Source organism: Lemur catta, chromosome 7 (genome assembly GCF_020740605.2).
Source record: "Lemur catta isolate mLemCat1 chromosome 7, mLemCat1.pri, whole genome shotgun sequence".
NCBI classification, from domain to species: Eukaryota; Metazoa; Chordata; class Mammalia; order Primates; family Lemuridae; genus Lemur; species Lemur catta.
Window position 1 is genome coordinate 106,793,650 of NC_059134.1, and position 16,035 is coordinate 106,809,684.

Below are 16,035 nucleotides of genomic sequence, written 5' to 3' on the forward strand. Positions count from 1 at the left end.
GTGCGATCCTGGGCCTCCCGGTCACATCCTGCTGCCCCACTCAGCCCGGCCCCGGGGCCTGTCTCCCAGGGCTTCTCCCGCCACCCTGACACAGAGCGTGGGAGCGGCCCGGCTGTGAGGACTGAGTTCCCCGCCCCACGGGGGTGCAAGTAGAGGCGAGGGAGGGTGCCCAGTGTCCACGAGTGGGGGAGACACCCAAGCCCCCAGCTGGGCCTTGAATGCCAGGCAAGGCTGGGCTCAGCCCAGAAGTGGGAAGGGTCCCCTCAGCTTCCCCGGGAAAGCGGATTCCGGGGAGGGAGTCTGAGCCTCAGCACGAGGTCTGTCCACGTCTCCCTCTCCACGAAGCACTTCCAGACGCCAGGAAAGGGTCTGGATTCCAGATTCCAGGCCTGGCCACCCAGCCCCGATCTGGGACCCCAGCCCAGAGCCCCCAGGCCTGGCCTCCAACCTGGCTCCCGCCTCAGGGGGCCCAAATTCAGGGAATCCTGTCCTAGGGGCGGGAGCTGGAAGTGGGGGAAGGAGGGAGAGAGGCCCCGTCCTGGGTACGGGCCCGGGGGCCGGGGGCTGCCGGCCCATCTAGTCGGTGCAGCTGCAGCCCGGCCCCGGCCGGCTGAGTCATGGTGCCGCTGTCTCCAGGCCAGGACCGAGGCGGGAACGGCGTGAGACTGGACATCCCGGCCCCTGGGGGGCAGGCAGGGCGCCCCCGGGCCTGAGGACGGCTGGCGGTACCTGGCTATTGCCGACCTGTGCCCTGGCACTGCAGCCCTGGGTCCCCGCCACCACCCAGATGCCGCTCCACGTCCCTGCTCCCGGTGTCCTCATGCCCAGCCCAGGGCCCGGCGCGGCTCCAGCGAAGCCTGCATCCAGAGACCCGCGCACACATGCACACACGCACGGCGAGCCCTCTGCCAGCCCCCCTGGCAGCAGAGTTCTAGACAGTTCTGGTCTCGTGACCGTTATCCACTCACCTCCCCCGGTGTTTACCGAGCACCCCCTGCGCACCAGGCGCTGGCGCGGCTCCTTCCCGCCCGCAAGGCGCTGGCCGGCTGCCACAGACAGAGAGGAAACAAGAAAGGTTAGCGCCGAGAGTGCCCAGGGGCGCCGCCCGTGCGCCAGGGCGGGGGCGCCTGCGTGGCGAGGGTGCTGGGGAGGGCCTGGGGAGGCAGACAGGAAGTGCAGGCTTAAAGAAGAGGAGGCCAGCTAAGGGCTCCTGGGGGGAGAGGCTTCCTCGCAGACACAGCTGGTGCAAAGGGCCTGCGGCAGGCCCAGCCTGGAGGGTCCGGGAATGACAGAGGCCCTGGGTCTGGAGAGGACACGGCCAGGTCCGGCCTGGGAGGGTGGCCGAGCTGGGTAGGGACAGGTGACGCACGGTGAGAGGGTGCTTGACTGGGGCTTGGCCTGTGGTCTTGGGGTCAAGGGCACACAGGAGGTGGGGCTAAGACCACACGGAGCTGGGGGGTGGGGGGAAGGAAAGCTCCCTGAGGAGGCCACTATGGCATGACCCGCGGGGTGCCGGGGATGGAGGCCAGGACCTCAGCAGGGGGCTGGGAGGTCTGGAAGCTGCCAGGGTGGGGCTGGAGCTCTGACCCGGAGCCCAGAGGCTCCCCTCTGCAGGAACGCGGCTGGGGCGGGCAGGTCACGAGACGCAGGGGGCTGTCATCCCACGACCCTGGGTTCAAAGCAGGGGCTTTGGGAGAGGGGCAGGAGGAACGACTAGGACCAGTGACACAGGACAGGACCCACCCCCTGCAAAGCCAGGGGCCGGGTGCCCGGGAGGACCTGTCGTGTTTCCACCAAGGTGGGACCCTTCAGCCAGGAGCGGGGGGAGGACGTCAGTCAAGGCCTGACCTCGAGCCCCGGGGGACAGAAGAGGGCAGTGGGGCTGGCAGGGGAGCCACGTGGTGGGGCCACCCAGAGATGGCCTTGCCACCAAGAACACCCATTCCCTGGAGAGGGTGCCCTCCCCGGTGTCCCCAGATGCCAGCACATGTGGGCACGAGGGTGTCGCCGGTGCAGCCTCTTGCCCCACCTCCAGCAGGGACCCTGTCGTGAGGTCCGCAGACCCCCACGGGAGGCTGCGCTCCCGCCCCGAGGAGCAGACGCGGCCGACGTGTCTCTGCAGGCGGCCTCGGAACCTGTGCTGAGTGGAAACAGGCCAGCCGGGAGCCACACGCCTATCATGTTACCACGTGTGCCAGAGCCTCGGCGGGCGGGGGCGGCATCGCATGCGCGGGTTCTGGAAGGAGAAGCGCCAGCTCCCTGGGACGGCTGCCTGGTGGGGACGGGACCAGTGAGGCGGGGCAGGTGAAACGGGGGCTTCTCTGCGCATCTGTATCCGGGGGGAGGACGTCTTCACTGGGTGCCTGTGTCCTGCAAACCCTCGTCCTGTCTGCTGCCCGGCTGTGAAGCGAGCGCTGCAGCAGGAGGCAGAGGGCTCTGGGGCTGCAGCAGCACCGCGCGCTGGCGGGGGCAGGGCAGGGCGCGCCCGCCCGGTGGTGGCAGGTGGGGCGGGCGGCCAGGGGGTTGGGGTCTGAGGAAGAGGCTCAGGAGTGGGCAAGGTCAGGGAGCACCTGGGAAGCTGCTTCCAGTGTCATCTTGAGACGTCCACAGGTGGCGTGGGGGCGGCGTGGGGAGAAAACATGGCTGGCCGTGGGGAGGCTGATGCTGGGGACCCAGGGAGTGGTCAGAGGCAGCTCCCAGGTGCCCGGGGAGCTGGGGGACACGTCCCCAGACCCCTCCCCGCAGGCCCACAGAGCTGGACAGGGGAGCCAGACCTGCCCCCAGAGGGCCTGCCCCGCACACAAGCCTCCATTCTCAGGCGCAACCCAGCATGCCCCCCTGGCTGCCCTGTGCTGAGAAGGGGACACACAGCGAGGATGGGGCCTTCGAACCATTGTTGACCCGGCAGAGTCCCCGCTTTCAGGAGCAGATGTTTGAAACAGCAGGGCCTGGAAGGAGAGCAGGAGGGCGATGACAGCAAAACCAGGAGTGGGGGCAGGGGCTGGCCAAGGAGACCCTCACCCCAGGGCCTGCCTGGTACTCCAGGAAGCCAGCCGGCTCGTGCAAAGGTCCTGCGGCAGGAAGGGAGGAGGGGAAGCCAGGGCAAGGGTGAGGGGGCCCTGGGGGCCTAGGGGGCCCGGGGGCCCGGGAAGCCAAAGCCAAGGACACTGGGGAGACCTCCTAGGGTCCTCATGCAGGGTGGGGGGTGGCATGACCAGGTCGGCAGACACAAATGCTTTCTCTGGCTGCAGGCAGGAGAGGGGATGGCAGGGCCCACGGTGCCGGGGCAACTGCGGTCATTTTGGAGAAAAATGTTGCCAACTTGGAATGATGGAGGGGCTGGCAAGAAACGTCCAGGCCACGTTCAGGGACCCCTGGGGTGCACCTGCTACGTGCCAGGTGCCGTTCTAGGTGTGCAGCTACTTCAGGAAACCAGACCGGGCCCGTGGGGGCCATGTCCATCGGGGAGGGGAGTGGGGGGGCGACAGGTGAGAAGAGTCCCTGTGCCCACCACGTACCTGGGGGAGTGTGTCCAAGGACCGTCAGCGCCATGCCAAAAGCCAACAGCAGGGGCAGGGGGCAGCCTAGACACTTAGACCTGGGGGCCAGGGTGGGTCACCCTGAGGGAGCCACGGGGGCCGACATCAGTTAAGCAGACGAGTAAACGGACAGTGGGGTGGACGGGTAGACACGTGGGGGTGGGCTGGGTGGGCTCAGAGCAGCAGGGTGGAGCTAGGTGCCGGCATGGGGCAGGGGGGACAAGCCTGGACTCTCTGGAAGTGGGGGCAGGGCTGGCTCTGTCCAGAATGGAGGGAAGGAGGTGAGGACGGGGGTCTTTGGCCCGAAGCAACAGCAGGTTCTGCTTGTGGTCTTGCGGGGACAGCGAGAGGACAGGGGACGCTGGGGCTGGTGCCTTTGGCACATGACCTGCCCCGTCCCTGGCTGAGAGCCCCAGGTGGGGGATACGGGGGCAGCTGGGCCTGGCCAGAGAGCAGCCAGCGGCAGGGCCCGTGTGGGCAAACCTGGAGCAATAACACAGGAGCCTCCGGGCAGCCTCTGCCCACCTGCCACCGTGGCAGGGCCAGCATCGCCCGCCAGGCCTGGGGTTTGGCTGAGGCCGCGGAGCCCTCGCTGGCCCCTGGGGACAGAGTGTTCTGCCTGGCGTCCCCGCGGCTTCCGGGACTCCGTGGCTCGTCAGAGAGGGCAGTGCAGGAGGAGAATCTGGTGCAGGTGAGGCCTTTGCCTGCAGCCAACACAAACACCACTTCTCAGCTTCCGGGCCTTTCCCAGCCGCCCGGCACTCCGGCTCGCCCACCCCGCAAGCCGGCGGAACCAGCGGGCCCAGGGCTGCGCGAGGTGGGCAGCTGCCCTCACCGACGGCCCCGCCCGGCCTGGCTCTTTGCAGCCGCAACACTACTGTGGCCACCTAGGGACTGGCCGGTCGGCTGGGGAGGCTGGAGCCCCCTCCAGGCCTGGGCCTGCCCCACCCCGTCCAGCTGCCAGGTGGCAAGGCAGCCCTGGCCTCTGTGCTCTGGGCCCCCCACCCAGACCCCTCCGGGAGGAGGGCAAAGGGTCTCTGTGCCACCCAGGTAGCTGTGTGCTCACGGGCCCCAACTCTGCCACTGAGCCCCTCCATAACCTCTGACCCCACCCTGAGGTTGCCATGGCGGGGCTCAGTGAGGCTGTGGGTGCGAGCGTGGTCGGCTAAGTGTCCAGGAGGGCGGGGTCAGGCGGCACCAGCTCCAGGGCATCGGCTGGCACCTCCGTGAACACGGCGCACACCCACAGGGGTGGGCAAGGGGGAGGACGTTCCCGCAGGAAAGGGGCAGGAGTGGCCCTGCCGGAGCCGGCGGGGGCAGGGGTGGCGGCGGGGCCTCGGCCCCCACAGCAGAGTGAGGACTTTGTCTTCTGCTCAGAGTGCAAGGCAGGGTCCTCCGGCTCTGGGCAGGTCTCCACCGGGGAGGGGGAGGGGAGTGGCCGCCGCGAGGTCGCCCAGGCCAGCCGCTGGCTGTGGCTCCCCGGCCACCTCCCTGAGAGCCGCTGCTGTCTCTGACCCCAGAAGGGAAGGCCCTGCCTCCCCCGCCAAGGCGGGGACGAGAGCAACCGTGGCAGCAGTTTTGTGCAGACCCCAAAGTGGGTGAAGACACATGGGGACCCTGCCGCGGCCGACCCTGAGCCCCTGGGCCGTGGGAGTGCCAGCCCCACGCAGCCAAAATCCACGCGTAACTTCTGACCCCCAGGAGACTGGGCGGCTGTAACAGCCCACTGTTGACAGGAAGCCTGCGGGTGACACAAAGCCGACCAGCACACGCCGTATTGGTGCAGCGCAGTCAGAGCAGGGATGGCGCTGAGAGGGCATGAGGAAGAGGAGCCGTCCTCGCTGCTCGTCACACGGGCCCCGTCCCGTGCGCGCGCAGGGAGGCTGGGGGGACGGCTCGGTCTTGCTGTCCGAGGGGTGGAGGAAAATCCACGTGTAGGTTCAGGGCCAGCTGCACAGGAAACGGGGGGGCCGTGGGCGGCGTGACCCCCGCGGGTCGGTATTGAGCCCGCACGAGTCGCAGGTTTGAGGGTAAAATACAAATCAAAAAATTATGGGAAAACATATTTGAGCACCGGAAGGGGCAGGGCCCCTCCAGCAAGCGTAGAGTTAGAAGCCGTGAAGGAGAAAAAGGGTAGCTTTGACCACACGAAAAAGTGAAAAAAACTCTGCAGCACAAGACGGCAACACCACAAATCCATCCACAAGGCAAATAGCGCACTAGGAAAAGATATTTGCAGTGCTCATGTCGAAGGTCAGACTCGCTGGGCACACAGAGAGTCCTGGCAAATCAGTGCAGTGAAGGGGCTGGCCGGGGTGCCAGCCCTGGCCGCTGCGTCCCCGCCCCGCACCCACCCCCGCGGGGCCCCGGAACCGCCAGGGCCTCAGGGACTGATTCGGCAAATATCTGTGAAGCACCAACTCTGGCCCACGCGTGTCTACTGAGGCCTACCGGGTCCTAGGCACCGGGAGACTGTGGGGCAGACAGCGCCGAGTCTGGCCTCAGGAGGGACCGCCAGGCAAGGAGAGCGACAGACCGAGATGTTCGGGTGCGGGGAGGGCCCCAGGGAGCACTGGGGCGAGGAGGAGGCACATTAGCCAGAGGGCTGGGAGGCTGCCCTGGATCTGAGCTGAGCTTATACAAGTGGGGAGGACAGTTTCCCAGGCAGAGGGATAGCGAGTGCAAAGGCCCTGGGGCAGGATGGGGACAGGTACACCCAGGGCCTGAGAGAAGTGGTGGGGAGGATGGCCTGAGGGGCGGGTGGAGGCAACACCGCAGGGGACTCTGGGGGTTGGATTCTCCTGGCGGTGGAGGGGGAGGCAGCTCAGGGGGAAGCTTGGCTCAGCTGCCGCTCGGAGCCGTGGGAGGGACACAGCATGCCAGTGAGAGGTGGTTGTGGCCGTCCAGGCAGAGGAGGCCGCTGGCCTCGGTGGGCGTGTTGGAGGGTGGATTCAGAGCCACAAGCCCCCCAGGGTGCGGGATGTGACGTGAGCGCCGGGGAGCCTGGGCAGTTGGTCGCACTGTGTGGACGTCGGTGCCATTTTCTGAGACGGGAGGACGGGATCGGGGCAGGCCTGGGGGATCCAGTCCCACCTGGGCCTCTGAGCCGAGGTGCTGTTGACCTGCGTGCCAGGAGACAGGGACCTGGAGCCCTGGGGAGAGCAGAGAGCTGAGCCTAGAGCTGGGGACCAGGTGCCGGTGGAGGGGCAAGGGGGTCCCAAGACCCCTTCTGCAGTCAGCCTGGACCATGGTGCTGGGGAGGCCCCGGTCTGCCAGTGGGCAGGGACTGGCCAGAGCGTGTCTGTGGGCGGGTGGACGGGTCTTTCCCATCCGGGAGCTCTCGCAGAGGGAGGCAGCCTGCGCCCCTGACGGCTTGTCGGCGATGGGCAGCCGGCCACTGGCAGGCCCCAGGAAGGGTCTTGCGGACGGCACTGACCAGGCCTTCAGCCACTGGTCATTCTGTGCCCAGCATCCTGCCGAAGGTCTGACCACTTGTGGTGGCTCAGGTCACCTGCTGCAGTGTGGCCACCTCTGACTCCCCAGCAGCCAGAGCAGTGAGGGACACAAGGGAAAGTCACAAGGACAAGGCTCTTGGTCTGCAGCCTCTGAGCAGACACACCCGCTCAGCCAAGTGCCAGTCCACCAGCCCCACGCGGACGCCAATCCCAGGGCCAAGGCACAAGGGGCTGCCACACCACCCACCTCTCTGGGCCAAGGTTCATGCGCAGCCTGGCACTGCCCCGGGCGGACAAGCACAATGGCTGGCATGCTGGTGAATGTGGGGTCCCAGAGGTGGTGGCATCTGCCTCCCCATCAGGAGAGGACACCTGGCACCCAACAGAGCCCCCGCACTGTGGGGGCCCCCTGCTCACCTCCAAGCTGCCTGGTCCGGCAGCACCACGCACCGGTGGGAAGAGGGGCAGTGCTCACCACCACGCCATGTGCAAAGGCCCCGGGGCCTGGTGGTCCAGGCAGACAATTTGTGGGAAGTGAAGGAAGCTGTATAAAATCACACCCAGGGTAGTTCGTGTATTCTTGCACACATAGTCTCTCACACCCTCATAAAGCCATGGGCACGCACATGTGCGTGCACACACACGGGCCGACTCACCGTGCACACCTCCAGTGTACGCAGCAATCCTCCTTCAGCCTCAGGCTGGCTGTACACGCACCCAAGGCGCCCCTGACGCAGGGGTTCTTGGGAGACTCACCGTGCACTGAGTGCCGGCTCCCTTCCTGTGCCTGCTCGCATGAATTCTCAAAGCTCACGACACCCTACTGAGGGACGTACGACCATTGTCCCCATGTACAGGTGGGCAAGTTGAGGTTCAGAGGGGCAGAGTGACTTACCCGTGGTTACCCAGCCAGGAAGCGGCAGAGGCAGGACCTGAACCCCGGCCCTGTGGGCCGCAGGCTGGGGCCGTCTCTCCAGCTCGCTGGGTACACGCTGGCTGGCTGACCGCGGGACAGCAAGTTCCAGCAGAGCAGCTGCCCCGGGGACTGGCAGTGAAACCTCAGCAGCCAGAAACACAGTGGATTTTTCTCCAAGAGCCGAAGCACTAAAACAAAGTCATAAACACAATTACACCAGCTCCCACCGTAAATTACGACGTTATGAAACGCGGTGATCTATTTCCACTCGTACCCAGCGCTGAGGCTCGGCCAGCCCGCGAGCCCTGGCGAGAGGGTGATTTGTGGGTGTCATCCCTGCTCTCACCCTGGGGACAGGCAGAGTCCGGGGCCAGGGACCTCCCGCCCACCCCACCGTCTCCTGCCCGCCCTCTAGGCTGGGGGCACCTGGGGGCTCTGCAGCACCTGCCGTGCTCATTCAACAGCAGCTGGGTCCTTCCACGGGGACCCGGTGCCCGCGGAGGGTGCAGCAGGCCGGGCGGGGGCCCAGGGCCCTCAGCCTACTTCCGGCGGGAGAGACAGGTGAGGAACTTGGATGTGGCCACGCCAGGTGCCTTGGAGAAAAGAAGACTGGGGACGGAGGACAGGCAGGGCCATGACAGAGGGAGGGAGATGGCCTCGGGTCAGGTGATGCTGGTGAGACCTGGGGCAGGGGTGACCTGCCAGCAGTGGGAACAGCAGGGAGGCAGGCACATGCCGGCACCTGCGTGGCCTGGGGCCCTTGGGGCCACAGGAGGGACCGGGCTGCTCCTGGGAGTGAGACGCGAGCTGCCTCTGGACAGGATGCGGCAGGGATGTGCAGTGCGGCGTGGACTGGGCGTGGGAAAGGGGTCACGTCCCTCCAGGCTGCGTCCCGGGATGTGGGGCCTGCTCGGGCCTCCGTGGCATCACTTGCCGATGCGGGCGGGTGGCAGGTGGCTGTTTGGGCACCGCAGGCCACAGCCAGGGCAGGAGGGGGGCGGTGAGCCCAGCAGTGGCCTTGCTGCCCACGCGCACCCACCTCCTGCACCCCCTTGCCCTGCCCCCTCCCAGGGTCTAGGAAGTGGGGGCCGCCCCTTAAAAGGATGTGGAGTGAGACACGTGAGCCCTGGGCACACGGACGAGCCCCTCACCAGCCCCCAGTTTCTGCCCCAACTCATCTCTGTGCCCTGCTGGGCCTAGGTCAGCAGGTGTCCCCCCGGTGGCTCTGGGCAGGCCACCTCCTGTCATCAAGCCTCATTTTCCTCCTGTGCAAATCAGGCCCAGGCTGGACAGCTTTGGGGGCCTCGGCACCGCTGCTGGGGGGCTGGTGCCTGTGTACGCCTGCCCCACCCCCGCCTGGCTGGGGGAGCGAGCGGCGGGCACCAGGGAGGGCGGGGGAGGCAGGTGGCCCGGGACGGGTCTGAGGGCGTGGTCGATGGTGACCTCCCGCCGGTCAGCTCTCTGCCGAGTGATCACAGGGTAGCGCTGGCTGGGTGCCAGGCTTCCGTGTGCCCCACCCCGCGCCTGGACCCCCTCCCCAGCTGCCTGCGGCCCCAGTGGGAACCGGGGCCGCTTCCGACTGCTGAGCGCCTGGTGTAGACCGGCGAGTACTGCCCGCCCCACACCTGAGAACTCTAGTAACTTGGTTCCTCAGCGCAGACAGGAGCACAGCCGAAGTGACCTTTGCCCTGTGACCATACAGAGGGCCCTGGGCTGTCCCTAGAGGAAGCCCACCCTGCCTGTAGGCACTGACCAAGAGGGTGCCCCAGGGAGCTCCAGCGGGGAGATCGTGGGGTGCCTGTCCCCCTAAGCCAGGCCCTGGTGTGCCCGGCTCTCCCGCCTGTCTCTGGCCAGCCCGGCTGAGACGGCCCCAGGCATCCACCAGGCCCGTCCTTTGCTGGCCCCAGGCAGGGATCAAGGCTGGGCAGGTTCTGCAAAAATTTCCTTTGAAAGACTCTTTTTCAAGATTTCCTTTTGAAAACAAATTTATAACCACATCAAACAGGAATGCCCGTTGCCTTGGGTGTGATCACTGTGCCCCGGGCTCTCTAACGAGCTGTTATTCTAATTGCTTTTCTCTCTTCAAGGGCTGCACGAGTCTCTTATGGTTATTAATTTGGTGAGTCGGGCAGGGCACAAAGCAGCTTTTGTTTGCCTTGCCCTCGTGATCACTATCAAACTGCAAATAACGGCGAGATCCGAGATCCCCAAAATAGATCTGTCCCGGCAGCTCTTGGGGAGCCTGCCCCAGTGCCTGCCCCTGAGGACGGCGGCCCCGCCCCCGGGCACCCGCCAGACGGGCCTCCCTGCGGCCGGCTCTGGCCAGGGCCACTCTCTCGCCGGTCGAGGTGCCCATCAGGCGCCCGTCACCCCCAAAACCAAACCCAGGCGCGAGGTACCGGCACTCGGCGCTCAGAGCAGGAAGGGCGGAAGTGGGGCGGGACGCCCGCAGGACGTCTCTGCGAGACTCGCTGTGGCCAGCGCCGAGGCTGGGGCTGAGGAGGAGCCGGGAGGGTCGGGAGGACCTGGGGTGACAGGAGGACCCCGACCGTGGCCAGAGGCTTTGGAGTTACCCATTTGGTCAGAGGCCCCCATCACACCCCTTCTCTCCCGTCCTCCCCAGACTTGCCCTCCCGAGTGAGGAGGACGAGGCCACACCAGGCCCTGGGCCGCGGGCCTGCCCCGGGATTCTGGCCCACACCCAGCTCGCCCCGGGCCTCTGCCTCCAGCAGCCTGGCTAAAGGGAGCATGGGGGAACCAGAGACCCCCATGGGCCCCTCACATCCCCAGCAGCCATGGGCAGCAGCCAGGATGAGCTCGGGGAGCAGCCAGAGCAGGGCAGGGGCTGGTGCTGGCCCAGGTGGCTTCAGGGACGCACTGCAGTGTCCCTCGGAGGCGAGCTCAGCCCTGTGGCCACCTCCCTCCCGCTCTGCAGCAGGAGGCTGGGCACCACGCGGAGCTGGGCTCCCCGCCAGGACTGTCACCCCAGGTGGCTCACAACTGGGCCCTTCCCCGCCACACCCACGGCCCTGGGCCCCACCTGTAGGCAGCCAGCCCGGCTTCTTTACCCAGGAATGCCCGACAAAGGTCTGCAAGCCCCTTGGCACATGTTGGGCTTCATAGATGTTCCAGCACCAGAAAGTGAAAATTCATGAAACCGCAGACTGTCGTCTGTGATATATTCAGTGCTTTCGTTAATGCCGAACCAATCCATGGCCAAGCACAGTTAGAGTGACGTTAAGCCACGTGGGACCACCCTCGTCCAACCCTACCAGCACCCGGGCGTGAGCACCTGGTGACCCCGGAGGTCAAGCCCAGCTGCAGCTTTCATCTGCCACGTACTTGTAGGTCCCCAGGCCTCAGTTTCCCCAAGTGGACGCTGAAGCCTGGGGGACCTCCATGGCCCCCCAGGGCATGAGCAGGCAGTGGGACTGAGGGTCCTGGCCCTGCCAGCAGCAGGGCCCACTGGGATCTGGTGTGCAGGGGACAGAGGGGCTGGGCTGTCCCCTCATGGCAGCGCCATGGTCCCAGCATGGAGCCCTGGGGTGCGGGGCTGCAGGGGGCAGGATGACAGCCACAGCAGTCCCAGCCGGTGACCCTGACCAAGGCCCTTCTTCTCCTGGCCTCAGTGTCTGCATCTGGGGGGGGGCGGTGTGGAGGCCCCCTGGGTGGTCCCCAAACGGCTCTGCAGGGAGCTAAGGTGTTGGCAGGTACCTGGGCGGGGGGGCCGAGCGAGGGCCCCAGGCCCCTTCCTGGGCCAAACCGCAGACACCTGCACCCCTCTCCGTACAGCCCGGGCTTCCGCAGCAGGTTTGTCTGGGAAAATAGAAGATTGGAACGGCCTTGGCCTTGGCCTGGGCTGTCGGGCCCCGGGCCTGCAGCCACCCTTGGTCCCAGGACGGGTGGGTCTCAGACTCAGCCCCGACACCCGGAAGACAGGGGCAGGCGGGGAGCGGGGAGCCGGAGCCTCAGCCTACAGCTGCCACCAGTGGGGCTGGGGAGGTGGGTCCCCTGGGGTCCTCCGGGAAGGGCAAAGGCCCTGCCTCCCAGGTAGAGGGTGCCCACCTCGCCCTCTGGGGCTGCTGGGACAGGCATTCTGGCCCCACTCAGGGGAGACCGCGCCCCTCGACTCTGCCCTGCCCGGCCGCCTCTCCCTTGCCCTCCCCTCTGCCCGGCCTCCGCGGTTGGGGGGTGCTGGGTGCTGCTGACCACAGCACCATCCTTGGGCTGGCCGGGACCTGCCCGGGAACCTGGCAAACGGGTTGCTCCGCCTCCGGCCAGCACGAGATGTGCCCACTGCCCCTGCAGCGTCTTCCCTGGAGCCGTCTCCCCCCCAGCCGACCCCCAGGTCCAGCCTGGCCACCCTGTCTGGCTGGTCAGCAGTGGGGTCCATGTGGGCCCACCCTGGGCAGCCTGGGGCACAGGCGTCCTGCACCATGGTGCGTGTCCCTGTGATCGGGTGGCCACGGCCAGTGGCTGACACCTGGCTGAGTCGTCCGTGTGGCTTCCCCCAGAAGCTGCGCTTTTGCCCAGGCAGCTCTGCCATTCTGCCCAGCGCCCAGACCTGGCCGCCTACTTTCTGGCTTTTCCCGTGCCCCAGGCACCTGTGGAGTGGCAGTAGCGTCTACGTCACTCTGGACACAGCACCCTCAGGGATCCCCCCAGGGATGCTGCTGGCTGAAGGATCGTCCCCTGTGGCCGCCATCCGAGCTGCGCATCCTTCCCAGACCCGCTCACTGGCTGGGCACCTCCTCCTGGGCCACCCTCCTGGGGAACGGTCCCCAACCTGGGCTCCCTCCCTGCCCTCCCTGCCCCGGCGTGGGCCCTGCCTCCACTTCCCCCCCAGGCCTGGCTTCAGCTCCTCCCCAGCGGCCCAGCCCTTCCCAGGAGCTCTCAGCCTATCTGGGGCTTCTCTGCTGACGGCACGGCCACCACGCGGCCTCCGTGGAGCACCTACTCTGCCCCGCGTGTCTCAGGACCTGTCCTGCCTCTGCCTCCCTGCCAGCCTGGCACGGCAGCCACCCTGGCACGGTGGCTTAGCACAGAACCGGCCCTTGATGAACGCAAGGTGGGGCTGCGTGGCTGGCCTGGGAGGGAGCTCCGGGCGCTTCCCCGCCCGCGGAAGCCAGCGCAGACGGGGTCTGGGGAGATGGTGGTGTCCCTGCCAGGTCAGGCGAGTGGTGCCTGGGGGTCCCAGCAGAAGCGCCTGCTTCGCCTTCCCGCTGCCAGCCCCACCACGCTCCACCCCTGCTCGGAGCACACGCAGCCCCAGCCTCCCTTGGCGCCTCACCCCGAAGTCCCCCAGGAAGCCGAAGGTTGCAGTAAACCTGACTCTTCGGGCCCGGTCCCTGGTGCAGACCCTGCCACACCTGAGGCCACCTGGAAGGCCTGGCCACAGGCCACGGTGGGCAGCAAGCTTGGGGGTGCTGCCGGCGAACCTCCAGCCACCGGGCCGGGGGCTGAGGGCCAAGGAGGAGAGGAGCTCTCCCCACCCAGGGTGTGTACACGTGTGGACACACACAGACACTCGGCACACAGGCCACACGCCCCAGTGGGCACACGTATGCACAGTCTGCACACAGGCGTGACCAGAGGCCTTGCACAGGCACATGGCTGCACACACGTGTGCCACCCACACTCCCCGTCCCCAGGCCCCCCCCACTGAGCGCAGGCCCTGGGCCGTCCGCACACCTGGGCCACCTCCCACCACCAGCTCACACCTGCTTTTGTCCCTGCAGGTGACGCAGCTGGACCAGAGGCTGGTGCTCATCACGGACATGCTTCACCAGCTGCTCTCCCTGCACCGCGGCGGCTCCCCGGGCGGAGCCCCAGCAGTCCAGCCTGGTGGCGGCGGTGGCAGCGGCGACGCCACCATCAACCCCGAGCTCTTCCTGCCCATGGCTCCCTCCCGACCTACGAGCAGCTGACTGTGCCCCAGAGGGGCCCCGATGAGGGGTCCTGATGGGGCTTGGCGGGGCTGGGAGGGGAGGCCCTCTCGGCAGGGGCACCCACCTGTCCACAGCCACCTCCAGGAGGGCCCAGAGAGAACAGCCCCACTGTCCAGGGCCCCGGACCCCCGCGGCCACGCTGTCTGGCACAGCCTGAGCTTGGGGGTCCACGAAGGCCACCTCTTCCTGGCTGCGGGGTACTAGAAGTTGGCTGGGTGGGGTGTCCCTCTCAGCTCTGAGCTGTCACCCCTAGCACCCAGTCCCCACATCCTGAGGATGACATGGCTTGCATGGTGGTCGGGACACAGTGGGGGCGTCAGGGTGGCCCCCCAGGGCCCAGCATCCAGGGTGCCCAGCCCAGCCCGTGTCTGGCCAGGAAGCAGCACAGGCTGAGAGCAGGCACACCCTGCGGGCCCCGGGGCTTCCGAGGGTGACACAGGGACAGGGGCTGTCCTCGAATCCAGGCCCAGCCCAAGCCGACTAAAGGGCGGCTACGATGAATGTCCGGGAGCCGCTCAGAGGGCCCTGGCTCCCTGCTCTCGAGAGACGCTGACCCATGAGCAGGGGACTGCGGGGCTGCCCCTGAGGCCACAGGTCCCAGTGAGGGACAGGCACCGCTGCCCCCGGGCACGTCAGAGTGAAGGGTGTCCACCTCCCCTGCCTTGGACTGGCAGCTCCTCCCACCATCTGGAAAGAAGGGTCCCCGGGCCCCGTAAGTGTGCAGCCCCGGCTCCAGTTCCTCGTCCGAGCAGCTGGACAGACATGGAGGGACACCGTGTCCCCCACCCCAGCCAGCTGCCGATGTGCAGAGGAGTCACGGTGTATACGCAGAACAGGGGTTCCTTCTGGGCATCATGTCTCATAGAAACAGTAATTTGCGGTGATTTGGAATCTGTGTTTTAGGGAGTTTCACGGTGTGATTTTGGTTCTTAATCGTACAGTCTTTTCCTAATAAACACGGAGAATCACAGGTTGGTCTGGGCGCCAGTCTTGCCTTGAGTGCGGGGCACCAACCCCATCTTCGGGACAGCCCGGGCCTCGGCCCCTGCCCTCCCTGCCCGCTTCTCCTCGGACCAGCTCCCTCCCCCAGAGGCCCTGCCCGAGGCATCCCCGACCCCCAGGAACCCCTGGTGGACAGGACCCCTGGGCTCAGGCGGCCACCAAGCCCGAGCTGGTTCAGGATTCACAGAGGTCGGAGGGGCTGCAAGAGGCCAGCAGAGGTGCCAGCCCCACTCCATGTCCCTCCTGGTTGGGGCTCTGGTGGCCTCACGACTTCCCTGGTGTGGCCCTGGCTACAGTGCGTGGTCACGTGTGGTCACTGCCTGTCTCCTGCAGACCCTGTGGCCCTGGGGCAGGGGGGCCCAGGTGGGGAGTGGTGCTGGGCAGCGACCCCCAGGGACAGACTCAGTCTCTCCGTCGCCCCCCAGGCCAGGCCCACCCCCCAGGTCCCTGGGGCCTGGACACTGCGGGGTACAGTGCCGGGAAGGGCTGGGGCTCCTGGGGCCTCTACTTCCCCGTCAGTAGCGCGATGCTCCTGAGCTTTCCAGTGCCCTGCGCAGGGGGCACATGCCAGGCGGGCACCAGCCACCCACCCTCGCCCTGTGCGCGTGGCTCTGTGTGTGGCCCTCCCTCCTGCAGATGGAAACACTGCCCCAGCTCACAGGACAGACCCTCGGCCCGGACGGGGGTTCCTCTGCCGTGCCCACACGCCACACCGCTATCTCAGTCCTTGAGACTGCGTCCCTCCTGCCCTCCGTCCTGAGCGCACCCCAAAGTCACCCCCACCAGGCCTGGGGGCATCTGAGGTTTCAAGAACGGGGCTGTCCCAAGTCCACTGGAGGCAGCAGGTGCATGGTGGGGGGACAGGGACGCAGGTCTCCGCGGGGAGTGGGCTGGGCCCCACTGGAGGGGCCCCAGCTCCCACCACAGGGCCCTGGCGTCCTGCGGCCCCGTGCTGCCGGGGAGGGGAGGGGCGCACGGGCCTCGCAGCCCACACCTCGGGGCGGGACCAGCGTGGCGCTGACAGGCAGGAGCTGTTGTTTCAGTGTTGAGTAAATATTTGTGGAAACCCTGGGATGCGCAGGGGGAAGCAGGGCCCTCCGCAGCGCCCCGGCCCCGCCCGGCCGCAGGGGGCTCGGCGGGTGCCCTCCGGGCAGGGGCGGCCCCTGCGCCCCGGC

General features: G+C 67.3%; 1 protein-coding gene across 1 annotated transcript in view; it reads left to right on the forward strand.

Moving 5' to 3' along the window:
- KCNQ1 (potassium voltage-gated channel subfamily Q member 1) overlaps positions 1-14,828 on the forward strand; it is a 292,046-nt gene extending 277,218 nt beyond the window's left edge. The window contains exon 15 of the mRNA XM_045558459.1: positions 13,649-14,828. Within this exon, the coding sequence (XP_045414415.1) occupies positions 13,649-13,837 (189 nt within the window). The 3' untranslated portion in view covers positions 13,838-14,828. The remainder of the gene's footprint in view (positions 1-13,648) is intronic.
- The last annotated feature ends 1,207 nt before the right edge of the window (positions 14,829-16,035 follow it).